Source organism: Ostrea edulis, chromosome 2 (assembly GCF_947568905.1).
Source record: "Ostrea edulis chromosome 2, xbOstEdul1.1, whole genome shotgun sequence".
Taxonomy (NCBI): domain Eukaryota; kingdom Metazoa; phylum Mollusca; class Bivalvia; order Ostreida; family Ostreidae; genus Ostrea; species Ostrea edulis.
This window is the reverse complement of record NC_079165.1, coordinates 96,314,553-96,329,448: the sequence shown is the minus strand read 5'-3', so window position 1 is coordinate 96,329,448 and position 14,896 is coordinate 96,314,553. Positions and strand designations below refer to the sequence as shown.

General features: G+C 35.1%; 2 protein-coding genes across 4 annotated transcripts in view; one reads left to right on the top strand and one right to left on the bottom strand.

Moving 5' to 3' along the window:
* Window positions 1-211: 211 nt before the first annotated feature.
* LOC125678132 (phytanoyl-CoA dioxygenase, peroxisomal-like) lies at window positions 212-14,260 on the bottom strand. Of its 3 annotated transcripts, none has more exons than XM_048916298.2 (11): window positions 14,121-14,260; window positions 13,355-13,462; window positions 12,987-13,124; window positions 12,033-12,179; window positions 10,051-10,154; window positions 9,302-9,353; window positions 7,816-7,883; window positions 2,812-2,878; window positions 2,603-2,715; window positions 2,094-2,211; window positions 212-714 (listed from the first exon to the last, which is right to left on the bottom strand). In XM_048916298.2, exons 2-11 carry the CDS (start codon window positions 13,439-13,441, stop codon window positions 655-657), a joined length of 954 nt encoding a protein of 317 aa, XP_048772255.1. In that variant the 5' UTR covers window positions 13,442-13,462; window positions 14,121-14,260; the 3' UTR covers window positions 212-654. The 3 variants fall into 3 exon arrangements, with proteins under 3 accessions (XP_048772255.1, XP_048772258.1, XP_048772257.1); XM_048916301.2 differs by having other exon boundaries at window positions 2,094-2,193; XM_048916300.2 differs by lacking the exon at window positions 14,121-14,260 and adding an exon at window positions 13,809-13,894.
* Window positions 14,202-14,896, top strand: part of LOC125678129 (vang-like protein 2) — a 20,950-nt gene continuing 20,255 nt past the window's right edge. Inside the window, exon 1 of the mRNA XM_048916294.2 lies at window positions 14,202-14,562. The gene's annotated coding sequence lies outside the window, so the exon portion shown is untranslated. The remainder of the gene's footprint in view (window positions 14,563-14,896) is intronic.

Genomic DNA, 14,896 nt, shown 5'->3' with positions numbered 1-14,896 from the left:
CTACACGGTAGTTCTTGAGGTTGAAAGATGCACTCATTCCACCACTAACAATGCATAACTCTTCTGGTGCAGCTTTCTCGTTGTGTGATGACATGAGTGACTGTTTGGGTTATGGGCCACTTGCTGATATATCTAATACAAGGATTTATCATTCTCAGAAACAATTTACTGATCTTGGCTATGTTTCACAAAAACAGAAATTTAAAACTGATAAGATTTGCAAATTCTTTTATTCAAAAAAATGTCTTCATCAACATAACCAAATCAACATGCAAAGTTAATTAATTTTACTCCCATCACACTGAAGAATATTTGATCTACTGAGCACACAATACATAAAAAGATTTGTAAACAGTAAAAAAAATCTTATGTTCGAAAGTTTCATATCAGAACGAAATGAAACTCACTAGAGCCTTTATTTAAGATGAGCTAATACATGTATTGATTTTAAAAATTATGAAACATTAAACATACAATTCCTTGCAGTCTGATTATCTCGCTCCCCTAATTTATTGTAACTGAAAGTAACCTGAAAAGAATTATTTTAATCAGACTAAATTCCGTGACCTCTGAATTGATCACATTAAAAATAATCAAAATTTTTCAATTGCTGTTTTATTTTGATTTTTTTTATCTGTCCCTGTACACATAAAATCATTCCATCCATTTTGGATCAAATACAACTGGAAAGAATTGCCCATCCATCCTTTTTCCCTGCAAAAAATGAAGATGCAATTATTTTGTATTTTCAAAACAGAAGCAGTGTTTGAAATAACTGCATCCTACTGCCTGAGATGTATAAATTTTACCGCGGGGAACAAATTTCTTTGTACAGACACCCAACCAGACATGTTAAAATTTCCACTAAATAAAATATTGATATACAGTGTATCATATCTACTTAATATCATATTGGTAACAAAGTTGTAACAGGCCAAGGGGGCTTTATGACAGGGTTGGGCGGTTAAAACCGCTCCCGGTTTTAACCAGTGGTTTTAACTGTCCCGGTCAATACTCCCCAAGTGGTCAATAATGGTCAATTGTAATTTAAACTGTCCAATTTCCTATTTTTGTACATTTCTTGCAAAGATAAAGATAAATTAAGTCTTTTCATTATATGGATCAATTGTTGATTAATATTTTTCATTAGATAATCAAACGTAATTTCATAAGTTTGATATAGTTGGTTTGCTGAAACTGACCAAAATATCTTTAGTACCTACCAGAGGGTCACAGTTCTATAGCATAGCTTGACAATTGGAGACAGACCTGTTAATACATGTACCTGGACAGATTAAGAATAAAAGGTAGCTGGACATTACCTGAGCACAGGAAGCAGAGTTGACAGGTGTTAATAAGCATAGGCAGGGACCAGAGATGACCAGTGTGCCTGTTATTGTTATGAAAACATCACCAACCCACCCCCTCAAATGTTTATTTAACACTTAAAATGAAAAATGATGAAACAATACTTATTAAAATAAGTTAAACTAAGGAATTTGAACAGAAACTTTTACATCTTCCCCAATTCAACAGAGTCATTTGTACATTATTTATCTAATATTATGACGTATAAGTTATTATAAACTGATAGTGCATGTTATGAATTACAGTATTTACCACTTAAACATTTAAAATAAATAACACAGACTATAATGACCAAATAATTTTCAATCGACCAGTATTAACCAGTATTGACAGGTTTTAACCATATTGACCACCGGCCCGGTCAATACTCATAAAACACCACTTTTTTTTGCCAACCCTGCTTTATGAAATTATATAGGATCGGGATTGAATTTATGGGAACTGAGTCCTAGTCACATAATCGTATTTGATTAGAAGATAGAATAAGACAGTTATAAAAGATCTTTAAAAAATGGCAATTATTTTCTCAGGGCTAGAAGGTCTTTGGCAGTGTTTAAAATTTTTACAAGCAATCAGTCCTGCATGTTTAGCTAATTTTGCAGCAAGTTTCAAACACTGACAAAAGGCATTTCACAAGAGCAATTTCAACTTTAGCCCAAGATATTTCCTAATTCTAAGTACTCATCAGAAACTATTCACTCCATCAAAAGGATAGATTTACTGACCTTAGGAATTGTGATCCCTTTGAGAAGTTCGTCGTCTGTGTTGGACAATGTGCCATCAGCAAAGTAGTTCAAAACAGCAGCTCTTCTGGGGCTGTCTGACCTAATCAACAAAAGATGCCTGTTTTCTTGAGAAAATTGCACATGTACCGTACATCATAGTTTTTCAAAATCAATGAAAACTCACAATACATTTCAACTATACAATTTCCCATCAAAATGAAACAAAGATACAATTATATATATATATATATAGTGTAAATATAACCTAAATTTATTTCCCTTCTCTTTTACAATATATCTCCAGCAGCAGAGTCTAAGAATGACTATGTATTTTACTAGGCCCACAAGAAATTGATCAATACAAGATTTTTCTTTAAACATTTCTTGTGAGTTATGTCAATCATTATTTCAGTATAACTTACTTTCTAACACAGTAATCATTACTTTAACTACTCAGAGATCATATACTAAGATTGAGCATTATTGGATGAATGAATTGAATTCACTACCTGTTACCATAGGAACCATGGACTGCCATAGCATGGTGAAAACTGGCTTCTCCTTTCTTCAACATGGATGGTATGGGTTTAAAACATTTCCTCTCTTCCTCCGTTAGCACTGTCTGTCATAATAAAATGAAAATATGTCCACATCAAAATGAGAGCGAGAGCTCTGAATAATTTGAAAAGGTGAAAAACACCAGATAATGCAAACAGACCTTGATAGATTCCATGTCTTTGAAGTTGAAGTCTGTGACTGGTAGTGGACCTCCGTTTCTGGTCCATCTGTAAAGAATAATATTAAATACCGCAATGATATATGTGCATAGAGGTGAAATACAATATGAAATTTTGCAGAGTTGTTTTAATTCAATCATACAGGTAAGCTACAGAAATGTGGTTTCTTTACAAGTAAGATGAAGAAATGGGGTTGATCAATCCTCATGTGATGTCATAGGTTTTTGCAAAAATCTTAATAAATCAAACTTTGCGCATGATAGAAATATATCTATCCGAGGAATTTTATTCACTGTATATAATAAAAAATCTGGTAAACTATTAATACTGAAAAAGTTTATATTTTCCATAGATAATCAATTATTTATGATTAAAATAATTTTGTCAAGGGCAATAACTCCTATGCTGAAATTTCCTCTACTGGATGTGTATTATACATTGGTTTACCTAATATCCACAATTAATCTATACATATTTATGAATTATCAGTTTTTTTAAAACTGTTGATATTTAAATTTTGTCATTTCAACAAGTTTTTATGTATTTTTATTATTCTGTTTAACTAAAATGTGTGATTTTTTGATGTTGATGTATACTTCTGTTTTTGTATGTCTGACATCTTTAAAAAGGTGGCAACATATACATTTTCTTTGGTTATTAATTAAATTAAACTATATTGAGTGGAAATTAATACAGTTTTCCCACTTTTAACCATTAATATTGATAAGTCATATGAGGATGGAGCTACCTTAATTCTTTACAGGCAAACTGCAGAAATGCGATTTCTTTATAGGTAAGATGTCACCAACACCCTGACAACCTGCTGGCTATGATCAATCTTAGTCTCATTCATTCATTTTTTTTTTCAATCTCAGTCTCATTTTTAGCATCAAGGCCTCTTCTATACACAAGTTTTCTTTATTGCTTTATTATCTCTGTTTAAGTTCTATATCTCTAAATGATTAGAATATCAAACAGAAGAGAAATTTAAATTCAATTTGATTACTTGATACACATTGATCATATAATATACACCTTAACACAATACAATTATTGTAGAAGTGGGTTAAGAAATAAATTTCATTTTTGAAAATACATGAGAGCATGCACTGGGATGCTTTAAGCTGGCACACTTCATGAAGTGTGTTAGTAATCCATGAACAGTAGGCTGGCGTAATGAAGTGTGTTAGTAATCCATGAACAGTAGGCTGGCGTAATGAAGTGTGTTAGTAATCCATGAACAGTAGGCTGGCGTAATGAAGTGTGTTAGTAATCCATGAACAGTAGGCTGGCGTAATGAAGTGTGTTAGTAATCCATGAACAGTAGGCTGGCGTAATGAAGTGTGTTAGTAATCCATGAACAGTAGGCTGGCGTAATGAAGTGTGTTAGTAATCCATGAACAGTAGGCTGGCGTAATGAAGTGTGTTAGTAATCCATGAACAGTAGGCTGGCGTAATGAAGTGTGTTAGTAATCCATGAACAGTAGGCTGGCGTAATGAAGTGTGTTAGTAATCCATGAACAGTAGGCTGGCGTAATGAAGTGTGTTAGTAATCCATGAACAGTAGGCTGGCGTAATGAAGTGTGTTAGTAATCCATGAACAGTAGGCTGGCGTAATGAAGTGTGTTAGTAATCCATGAACAGTAGGCTGGCGTAATGAAGTGTGTTAGTAATCCATGAACAGTAGGCTGGCGTAATGAAGTGTGTTAGTAATCCATGAACAGTAGGCTGGCGTAATGAAGTGTGTTAGTAATCCATGAACAGTAGGCTGGCGTAATGAAGTGTGTTAGTAATCCATGAACAGTAGGCTGGCGTAATGAAGTGTGTTAGTAATCCCTGAACAGTAGGCTGGCGTAATGAAGTGTGTTAGTAATCCCTGAACAGTAGGCTGGCGTAATGAAGTGTGTTAGTAATCCCTGAACAGTAGGCTGGCGTAATGAAGTGTGTTAGTAATCCCTGAACAGTAGGCTGGCGTAATGAAGTGTGTTAGTAATCCCTGAACAGTAGGCTGGCGTAATGAAGTGTGTTAGTAATCCGTGAACAGTAGGCTGGCGTAATGAAGTGTGTTAGTAATCCGTGAACAGTAGGCTGGCGTAATGAAGTGTGTTAGTAATCCGTGAACAGTAGGCTGGCGTAATGAAGTGTGTTAGTAATCCGTGAACAGTAGGCTGGCGTAATGAAGTGTGTTAGTAATCCGTGAACAGTAGGCTGGCGTAATGAAGTGTGTTAGTAATCCGTGAACAGTAGGCTGGCGTAATGAAGTGTGTTAGTAATCCGTGAACAGTAGGCTGGCGTAATGAAGTGTGTTAGTAATCCGTGAACAGTAGGCTGGCGTAATGAAGTGTGTTAGTAATCCGTGAACAGTAGGCTGGCGTAATGAAGTGTGTTAGTAATCCGTGAACAGTAGGCTGGCGTAATGAAGTGTGTTAGTAATCCGTGAACAGTAGGCTGGCGTAATGAAGTGTGTTAGTAATCCGTGAACAGTAGGCTGGCGTAATGAAGTGTGTTAGTAATCCGTGAACAGTAGGCTGGCGTAATGAAGTGTGTTAGTAATCCGTGAACAGTATGCTGGCGTAATGAAGTGTGTTAGTAATCCGTGAACAGTATGCTGGCGTAATGAAGTGTGTTAGTAATCCGTGAACAGTATGCTGGCGTAATGAAGTGTGTTAGTAATCCGTGAACAGTATGCTGGCGTAATGAAGTGTGTTAGTAATCCGTGAACAGTATGCTGGCGTAATGAAGTGTGTTAGTAATCCGTGAACAGTAGGCTGGCGTAATGAAGTGTGTTAGTAATCCGTGAACAGTAGGCTGGCGTAATGAAGTGTGTTAGTAATCCGTGAACAGTATGCTGGCGTAATGAAGTGTGTTAGTAATCCGTGAACAGTATGCTGGCGTAATGAAGTGTGTTAGTAATCCGTGAACAGTATGCTGGCGTAATGAAGTGTGTTAGTAATCCGTGAACAGTATGCTGGCGTAATGAAGTGTGTTAGTAATCCGTGAACAGTAGGCTGGCGTAATGAAGTGTGTTAGTAATCCGTGAACAGTAGGCTGGCGTAATGAAGTGTGTTAGTAATCCGTGAACAGTAGGCTGGCGTAATGAAGTGTGTTAGTAATCCGTGAACAGTAGGCTGGCGTAATGAAGTGTGTTAGTAATCCGTGAACAGTAGGCTGGCGTAATGAAGTGTGTTAGTAATCCGTGAACAGTAGGCTGGCGTAATGAAGTGTGTTAGTAATCCGTGAACAGTATGCTGGCGTAATGAAGTGTGTTAGTAATCCGTGAACAGTATGCTGGCGTAATGAAGTGTGTTAGTAATCCGTGAACAGTATGCTGGCGTAATGAAGTGTGTTAGTAATCCGTGAACAGTATGCTGGCGTAATGAAGTGTGTTAGTAATCCGTGAACAGTAGGCTGGCGTAATGAAGTGTGTTAGTAATCCGTGAACAGTAGGCTGGCGTAATGAAGTGTGTTAGTAATCCGTGAACAGTAGGCTGGCGTAATGAAGTGTGTTAGTAATCCGTGAACAGTATGCTGGCGTAATGAAGTGTGTTAGTAATCCGTGAACAGTATGCTGGCGTAATGAAGTGTGTTAGTAATCCGTGAACAGTATGCTGGCGTAATGAAGTGTGTTAGTAATCCGTGAACAGTAGGCTGGCGTAATGAAGTGTGTTAGTAATCCGTGAACAGTATGCTGGCGTAATGAAGTGTGTTAGTAATCCGTGAACAGTATGCTGGCGTAATGAAGTGTGTTAGTAATCCGTGAACAGTATGCTGGCGTAATGAAGTGTGTTAGTAATCCGTGAACAGTATGCTGGCGTAATGAAGTGTGTTAGTAATCCGTGAACAGTAGGCTGGCGTAATGAAGTGTGTTAGTAATCCGTGAACAGTATGCTGGCGTAATGAAGTGTGTTAGTAATCCGTGAACAGTAGGCTGGCGTAATGAAGTGTGTTAGTAATCCGTGAACAGTATGCTGGCGTAATGAAGTGTGTTAGTAATCCGTGAACAGTATGCTGGCGTAATGAAGTGTGTTAGTAATCCGTGAACAGTATGCTGGCGTAATGAAGTGTGTTAGTAATCCGTGAACAGTAGGCTGGCGTAATGAAGTGTGTTAGTAATCCGTGAACAGTATGCTGGCGTAATGAAGTGTGTTAGTAATCCGTGAACAGTATGCTGGCGTAATGAAGTGTGTTAGTAATCCGTGAACAGTATGCTGGCGTAATGTGTTGCAGTTCATACCTTCATCTATTTTCAAAAATGAAAATTATTTTTAAATTTACATTTTACTTTCATTTCTGTTGGAATCCACGGGCATTAAAATAAATGTACTATATCTATCAAGATTCATACATGCATTGTTCATAACTTCAGCCAATGCATGCGGAAATGACTATCATTACATGCGGAAATGGCTATCATTACAATTTGTAAAGACATCAAAGCAAAAGCTTGGAATGCCTACCGGTATGAGCACGGTCATCTTCACTAGCCAAGGGTTTTCGGTCCACTCCGCTCCCCATAAAAGATGGAGCACGGTATATGTCTACCCGTGTGAGTCCAGTATATGTCTGTCTGTATGAGCCCGGTATATGTCTGCCTGTGTGAGCCCAGTATATGTCTACCTGTGTGAGCCTGCTATATGTGTATGTCTGCCTGTGTGAGCCCAGTATATGTCTAACTGTGTGAGCCTGCTATATGTGTATGTCTGCCTGTATGAGTCCGGTATATGTCTGCCTGTATGAGTCCAGTATATGTCTGCCTATGTGAGTCCAGTATATATCTACCCGTGTGAGTCCAGTATATGTCTACCTGTGTGAGTCCAGTATATGTTTACCTGTGTGAGTCCAGTATATGTTTACCTGTGTGAGTCCAGTATATGTTTACCTGTATGAGTCCAGTATATGTTTACCTGTGTGAACCTGGTATATGTCTACCTGTCTGAGCCCATTTTATTTCTACCTGTCTGAGCCCATTATTCATGTATGTCTACCTGTGTGAGCCTGGTATGTAGAACAGAGTGCCATTTTCCTCGGTCTGATCCTCCAGGGCAATGTGTATCTGAAACGAGAAACAGATGATAGCAGACAATCTCGTGCATTCAACTAACTTATAAGTGGCAATACATCACTGTGTATCTGAAACGAGAAACAGATGATAGTAGACAATCTCGTGCATTCAACTAACTTATAAGTGGCAATACATCACTGTGCCAGCTTACACTGCTGGGAAAGTAATTAGTAATTTACAAGAGGACCAGGGACCACAACATTTACCTGAGCTACCTTGCTCATACATAGATCTTAGTGGAACACCGATAGCTGCTCTGCAATAGACCTATTCCTGATAATCAACTAGAGCTGAAATGAATGTTCGAATATTCGCAAATGAATGACAAATTGAGAATATTCAAATAAAAATTTAATATTCGAATATTCGGTCATGTGTCTTATATCCGCATACAAGTTAATAATTAACAACACAGTAAACTGTGCAGCATCCAGTCACTTTGTCACAAAGGAAAAAAGAAGCTGAGTGTGGGAGCACTTCTTTATCAACGAGAGCACATTACTTGGAATCGCTTCAAGTGAACAAGATCTACAATATTACTAACACTAATATAAGTCTACAGTATATTGAAACCATCTTCTCCATCGTATGATTTATAAAGACTGCATTCATCACATTCATTCTACAAACAGAACAGAAACAGTTGCTCTATTGTCAAGTACAAAAAGCCAATTCAAAAACATGACGGATTATCGATTATACAATAGTGTTATGATTTGCATGTACTATGCCAAAATAGTAGTCAGTGATTGACCCATGGTGTACGAGCTAGAGGTGTGTGCACTGTGGGTCAAACCCTGACGATTATTTTAGCATAGTACATTGTTATTATTGTGCTGACTGTTTAACTATATTTAATAAAATGATACAAACCTCAAAAATAATTAATTACTGGTAAACTTTAATAGATATAAATAATTTATCATCAATTAGAGTAAAGCTCCAGTGGCATAATAGATAACATGTTTGCTTGGAACCCTCAAATGAACACATGTGTTTTTATATGTGAAAAGTTCTAAGAAGACCAAAAAAAGTAAAGTTATACAATTAACGAAAAAGTAATAGCGCACATTTACAAATAACCGTGCACTACTGACTAGGTGAAAATAGGGTATTGGGGACAAGCTGACAGGAAGCCCTATAATATCATTTTCAGTTTTTAATTGACACTAGTATTGCATGGCTATACAAAATATCAATATTTAATTCAATAATTTCAGTTTTGAAAAGAATTTAAGAATACATGTATATTATTTTTTATAATTTAAAATTAAATGTTGCTGACAATGTCTTTTTTTAAATACTGAGTATCATTATGAAGTAAAGATAAAAGGCATCAAAAGGCTTAAGTATAATGAAAGACAACAAAAAGTATTTTTTAAAAATATAACCTGGAATCACACACTTACTGTAAGATGCTGCATGGGCTGTGTCCTAGTCCAGTATGAATAATCCTGGTGCCTAAATACAAATAGATGTAACAGTGATAGTGTATTTCCTGTAAAGAACAGACACATATTTTATAACATACAAAATATGGGAAAGTAGCTACAGGCCAGGGTTCCACAGGGAAAAAAGCAACTTATAAAACATGTGGCTGCTAAGTCAAGGAGTGCATCACGGTTGTGGAACTTTAATACTTTTCTGAAGTTTATTATATATTTGTTTTAAATTGCATTTCTAAAGTTATCCCAGTTTATTAATTATTTTAAAAATGCACTTGTTACTCCTTCATTCTTCCATACTATGATAGCAAAATCTCAGCATTACTATAAGTCATTTGGTGGGTTTTTTTTTTTTTGCCTTTTGGTATGTCCATGTGCTTGAGCAGTTTTGTGATCCATAAATCTGGTTATTTTACTAAGGATAAAATTTTAGCAACTTTGCTAGTCTATTCAGTATTGAATTTGCAAAAGACATTTTTTTTGGTACAATTTTGTTTGTCAATGATATTTTGTTTGCAAAAGTATGATAGACAAAATAAATCTAAAAGCAATATGATCCAATTTCACAAAAATAAATGTAAGGAAAAATTTCCAGATTTATGGTATGTGTCACAGTGACACACACAGAGCAGATATATATGACATTCAAACAATCAAGCTTTCAGTCACTGTGACATCACAAGGTAGGAAAATCTGCAAGCTAGTTTTCTTACCATGCCACACAGCCACCATGATGAGGCGGTTTGGCAAACAACTGATCATGCCAAAATCTCACAGGAAGTGTTTTGTCTTTCACAAGTAATTGTGAAGTAGGAACCTAGTCATACAAAATACTAAATATCAAATTTCCATATACACTTGTGTTTTATTCCATATATTTGTTGCCAAGCTTCTGTGTTGTTTTTTGGATTTCTTCTTTTCTTCTTCTTTTTTGTGAATTGATGTGAAAGGAGCACCAGTCAGTATAAACTAAAGAGCTGGAGCAATCTTACATATATGTGTAAGTAGAATTCGATTTGAACATATTTTATTGTATAAATATACGAAGGGATTGATTACAAGTTCTAGCAACTTAGAACCTCTCCCAATCTGTGTGGTAGAATTATGTAAGTAGAATTGGTGCATATAGTGGATGTCAGCCTGGATATATTGATCTAGTGTTTAGAGCACTTGACTAGTTATGCAGGGTCTCAAGTTTGCTTCCAATTCAGCCACAGATTTTTATTTCATGCTCTCTCTCTCCATTTGTACTAAGGAAAACAAGGATCCACCAATTCTACCACATATGCATTGTACAGATTTCATTTACAATGTACTTCACATTTATCCATTCTTGCACATTACACTCCCATTCTGTTATCCTCAAACAACCTCCTGGATCTGAACTAACAGTTTTCTGGGGAAAATCATGTGACAAAATAAATCACTCAGTCAGTGATCTTCATTGCTTGCTAGTCTAGCAGTGAACATCAATGTATTATGACGCCATAGTCTATTCTATTTTGTGAAGACACATGATATAAATTTTTTTAATTGTTTCCAGGATTTACGTATTTCAAATAATAAAATGTTTTCTTTGGTTTGTGAAAAAGGAAAAGAAGGTTGAAAATATTGCAGAAAAATGCATAATCTTTGCCAGCAGGTTGTGCAATGTTTTTCTGCAATGTCTGTGGCCTTCATGTCCCATTATTTAATATTTACATTTTACTGAATTTTTTTTTTATATAAATACTTTCAAGTACGTAAAATATATATATTATTATCCTGTAAGTCATTTAAACATATCAGCTGAAAATCACCTGACCTTGACTTGTCTTGAATAATAATGATTTCCATATTTGAATGATGCTATTGTAAATGGAAATAGTCCAAGAAGGACAAACTCTAAAGGCATAAAAAAATTATCATAACAAGAATGAATATTATTTGTCTTTATCATGTATATTGAATTGCAAGTTGATCTACAGGTCCCTGTGCAATGCTTTTAACACATTTGTTTATCTGTTAGTAGATTCATACATAGACGGATGGCACAAAAAACTGATCTAACTAAATTGAAACAAAATATGTCTTCATTGCTGCAAATGATAAGCAATGGATTTCCATTGAAATTAAGCAAAAAACACACTGTGAATGTATATATAAAGGAACAGTTATGGAGTAGCATTTCAAGAAGATGCCTTTCAGTCACAGATAGCCTATTTTTGATATAGACAATGTGCCTTTCAGTCACAGATAGCCTATTTTTGATATAGATAATGTGCCTTTCAGTCACAGATAGCCTATTTTGAAATAGACAATGTGCCTTTCAGTCAAAGCCTATTTTTGATATAGACAATGCACCTTTCAGTCACAGATAACCTATTTTTGATATAGACAATGTGCCCTTCAGTCACAGATAGCCTATTTTTGATATAGACAATGTGCCTTTCAGTCACTGATAGCTTTTTTTTATATTGACAATGTGCCTTTCAGTTCAGTAGATTTTTCAAAAACTTCATTGTTGGACTTATTATTGTCTACTGTGCATATATGTCAATTAAAAAAAATTGATAGGACTGATCCACAGGTTTAGTGGAGGATAAACATAGAACAGGACTCCAGTACAAAATGGTATAAAAGAATGCATTTATCAAGCTCTAGAAATGTATATTATTAAAGTAGTACATGAAAATGTAACATCTTGTACACATACCACAGCCTGAGGGAGGAAGGCAAGATCATGGAACAGCTTTGTCAGTCGCCAGTGCCCAAGACCATGGATCAGAACATTGGTAGGGTCACCACTCTGGTTACTATGGTATTCATACATCATGTCCATTCCTGGGTGTGTGGTTTCACCCTGTACGAATATCATGCAAGTTCAGTGAGCACACACTATTAATTTTTCATGTATAACATCATTTTTTTTTTTTTTGTTGAAAACATTTAGTCTAAAATAGATATTGATTATAAAATTTTACAACTTGGTTGTGAACCAAGGTATACCTGCTAATTCTCTGTAATTATTGCATAACACTATAAACATAGTCCAATCCTGACTTGAAATTGAGTATGAAATAAAAATAAAATGCTAAGTACACTGTACATGTAACATGATTTGCAATTCATATATATATATGTACTCATTTCCCCCAAATGCTACATCCACATGTAGTTTCACAGTTCATGTAATCTGTAGTTAATGTTGTAAACATTTTTTGAAATTTATTTCTTTATAAGCTGTCTGGGCCCAAAATTGGAATAAACTTATCTTATCTGTATAACTAGCCTTTTCATAAAATGTGACATCCCCAAGACTTGTTTGAAAGATTCTTTATGGTTCAAAAGGCATTGCCAAGGTAAATACTTTACATTTGACCTTTACTAAATATGACATCAAATTTAACCTTGTCCTTTTACTTTACCCAGTACAAATCTTGTGCCTTGCACACCTTAAAAATTGTGATCTATAGTATTTTTGTACTGATATGACAGACAGATTTATAAGATAAAAACTAAACCCTGAACTTCAATCTAGATTTGTTGGCATAGCATAAAAACAGACAGATCTGTATATCAAATGTCCTTAGGGTAATAGATACAGACTGCAATCTGAAACAAAAGCATGTCGAACTAGTGCTACGAGTTATAATACATAACAAATTACCATAAATATCTTGTAGTCATCCAGGATCTTGTCACATTGTCCAGGACTTAGCAATGGGACATTGAGTAAAAATCCATCTCTCCAAAACAAGTCTATTTGATCCTTGCTAAGCAGGTGCTTTCTCCAGTCAGCTGGGTTCTGAAAGTGATAAAATCATAATTGGAACTGGTAAAACTTACTGAAAGAAGCTTCCTCTGAAATAAAATATTTACAACTGTCCATCCACCACCATCTGCTATTGTCACTGTAGCCACAAATTTGTATTTTGTGAATCACATGTTGTAAACAGATATAACATGATTGTTTTTCTGAATAAACATACCTACATACAATATGTCTTTTGGTAACTGATTTGTAAACACTCTTACTGTAATAGGATCAAATAATTCTCCCAATGGTTCATGAACTGTGCTGAAGTCTGACACCCCTGGTCTTATCTCTACTGCAGCTGGCATGCTTTCACAAATGAACACAATCTACAGTTTTAAAATACATTGAAATAAATTTCAAAATTAGATTTGCTCTTCAAACATTTTAGACAACTAGATAACATGGTGGTACAATAATTTGAATTTAAATAGGCCTACTGTACTGTACAATCAAAAGAACAATATTATGTACAGTAGTATATACTTGCTTTTGAAAATCTCTACGTTTATTTGGGGTTTTTTTTAAGTTTCTCGACTCCCCACCACCTATCATTGATATTTAAATTCTTTTAAAACCATCTTCTGACATAATGAATAGAGATGCATGAAATAAAATATTAATTACATAAAAATGAACTTGATGAAAATGAGACTTGATTTATAAATGCATGACCCTGTGGCTATAAAAAGTATCCCTTTAGGTAGATGATAGTATCATCAGATCAGAATACGATACGTTGTAATTCAATTCAATTCACTATTTTCGTTCTTCTACTGTTCTTTTGTTTCTTTATTAAATAAAAATGAATTTGACGAAAATGAGACTTAAATTGACTTATAAATGCATGACCCCTGTGGCTATAAAATGTATCGATACAATATGTCACAACAATCTGGATTTCGAAAACAAGTTAATTACAATGTCAAAACACTCAATTTCAAAGAATAAACTAAAGTCCAGCAATTAAAGTCAACCACAAAACACCTTTCAGTACTTTATCCTTGAGGCACTGCTCGCCAGGTGTGATTGTTGACATTGGAGTTATCCCGCTTTGATAAGCAAAGCTGTTATAATTACCGCCCTAAGCTCCGTACGTATGCTTCAATTCATTGAGAATTTCTTTTTCTTTGGGAATGTAACTTGAATTATTATTTACCAGAATTAGGTATATAAGTTGAAAATTTTAAGAGCCCAAATTACAACTTTTGATTTGAATTTTCATAGGGCGTAAAATACACGCACTCAGAATATTCCACGAAGTGCCAATAAACGCGCCCGAAACTTACCGAAGATCGAGCTTGTCGAAGAAAATTAAAAATGGTGGGTGACGGTCTGCCAGACAATGATGGGATATTTCACCGTGTGTAAAACGTATTTATAGAAAGACTTGTCCTACATTACAAAAATACGTGATTATTTACAATAGGTAAGAGAAAAATGTACCAATTTTGTGATCAGTGTTTTAAGGAGTAGTGATTGCTTTGTGATGAATTCAAAATTATTTGAAATTGTCAATCATGTTGATGTTGCCTATCTTTATGCAGAACCTTTTCGAGTATGTTTAGGAAGGCATTCTTAAGTTTAGTTCTCTGAGGTATGCAATTGTGGTAGGAAATGAAGATGTATTAGTAAATAATATAATTTCGAAAAACAATATTTTAAAACTAATAAACATGAATACAATATTCAGTACTCATGGTGCAGTTTAGCATTGATTGTCTAATATATAGGCCTAAATACAAGTTACAAATTTTTTACTA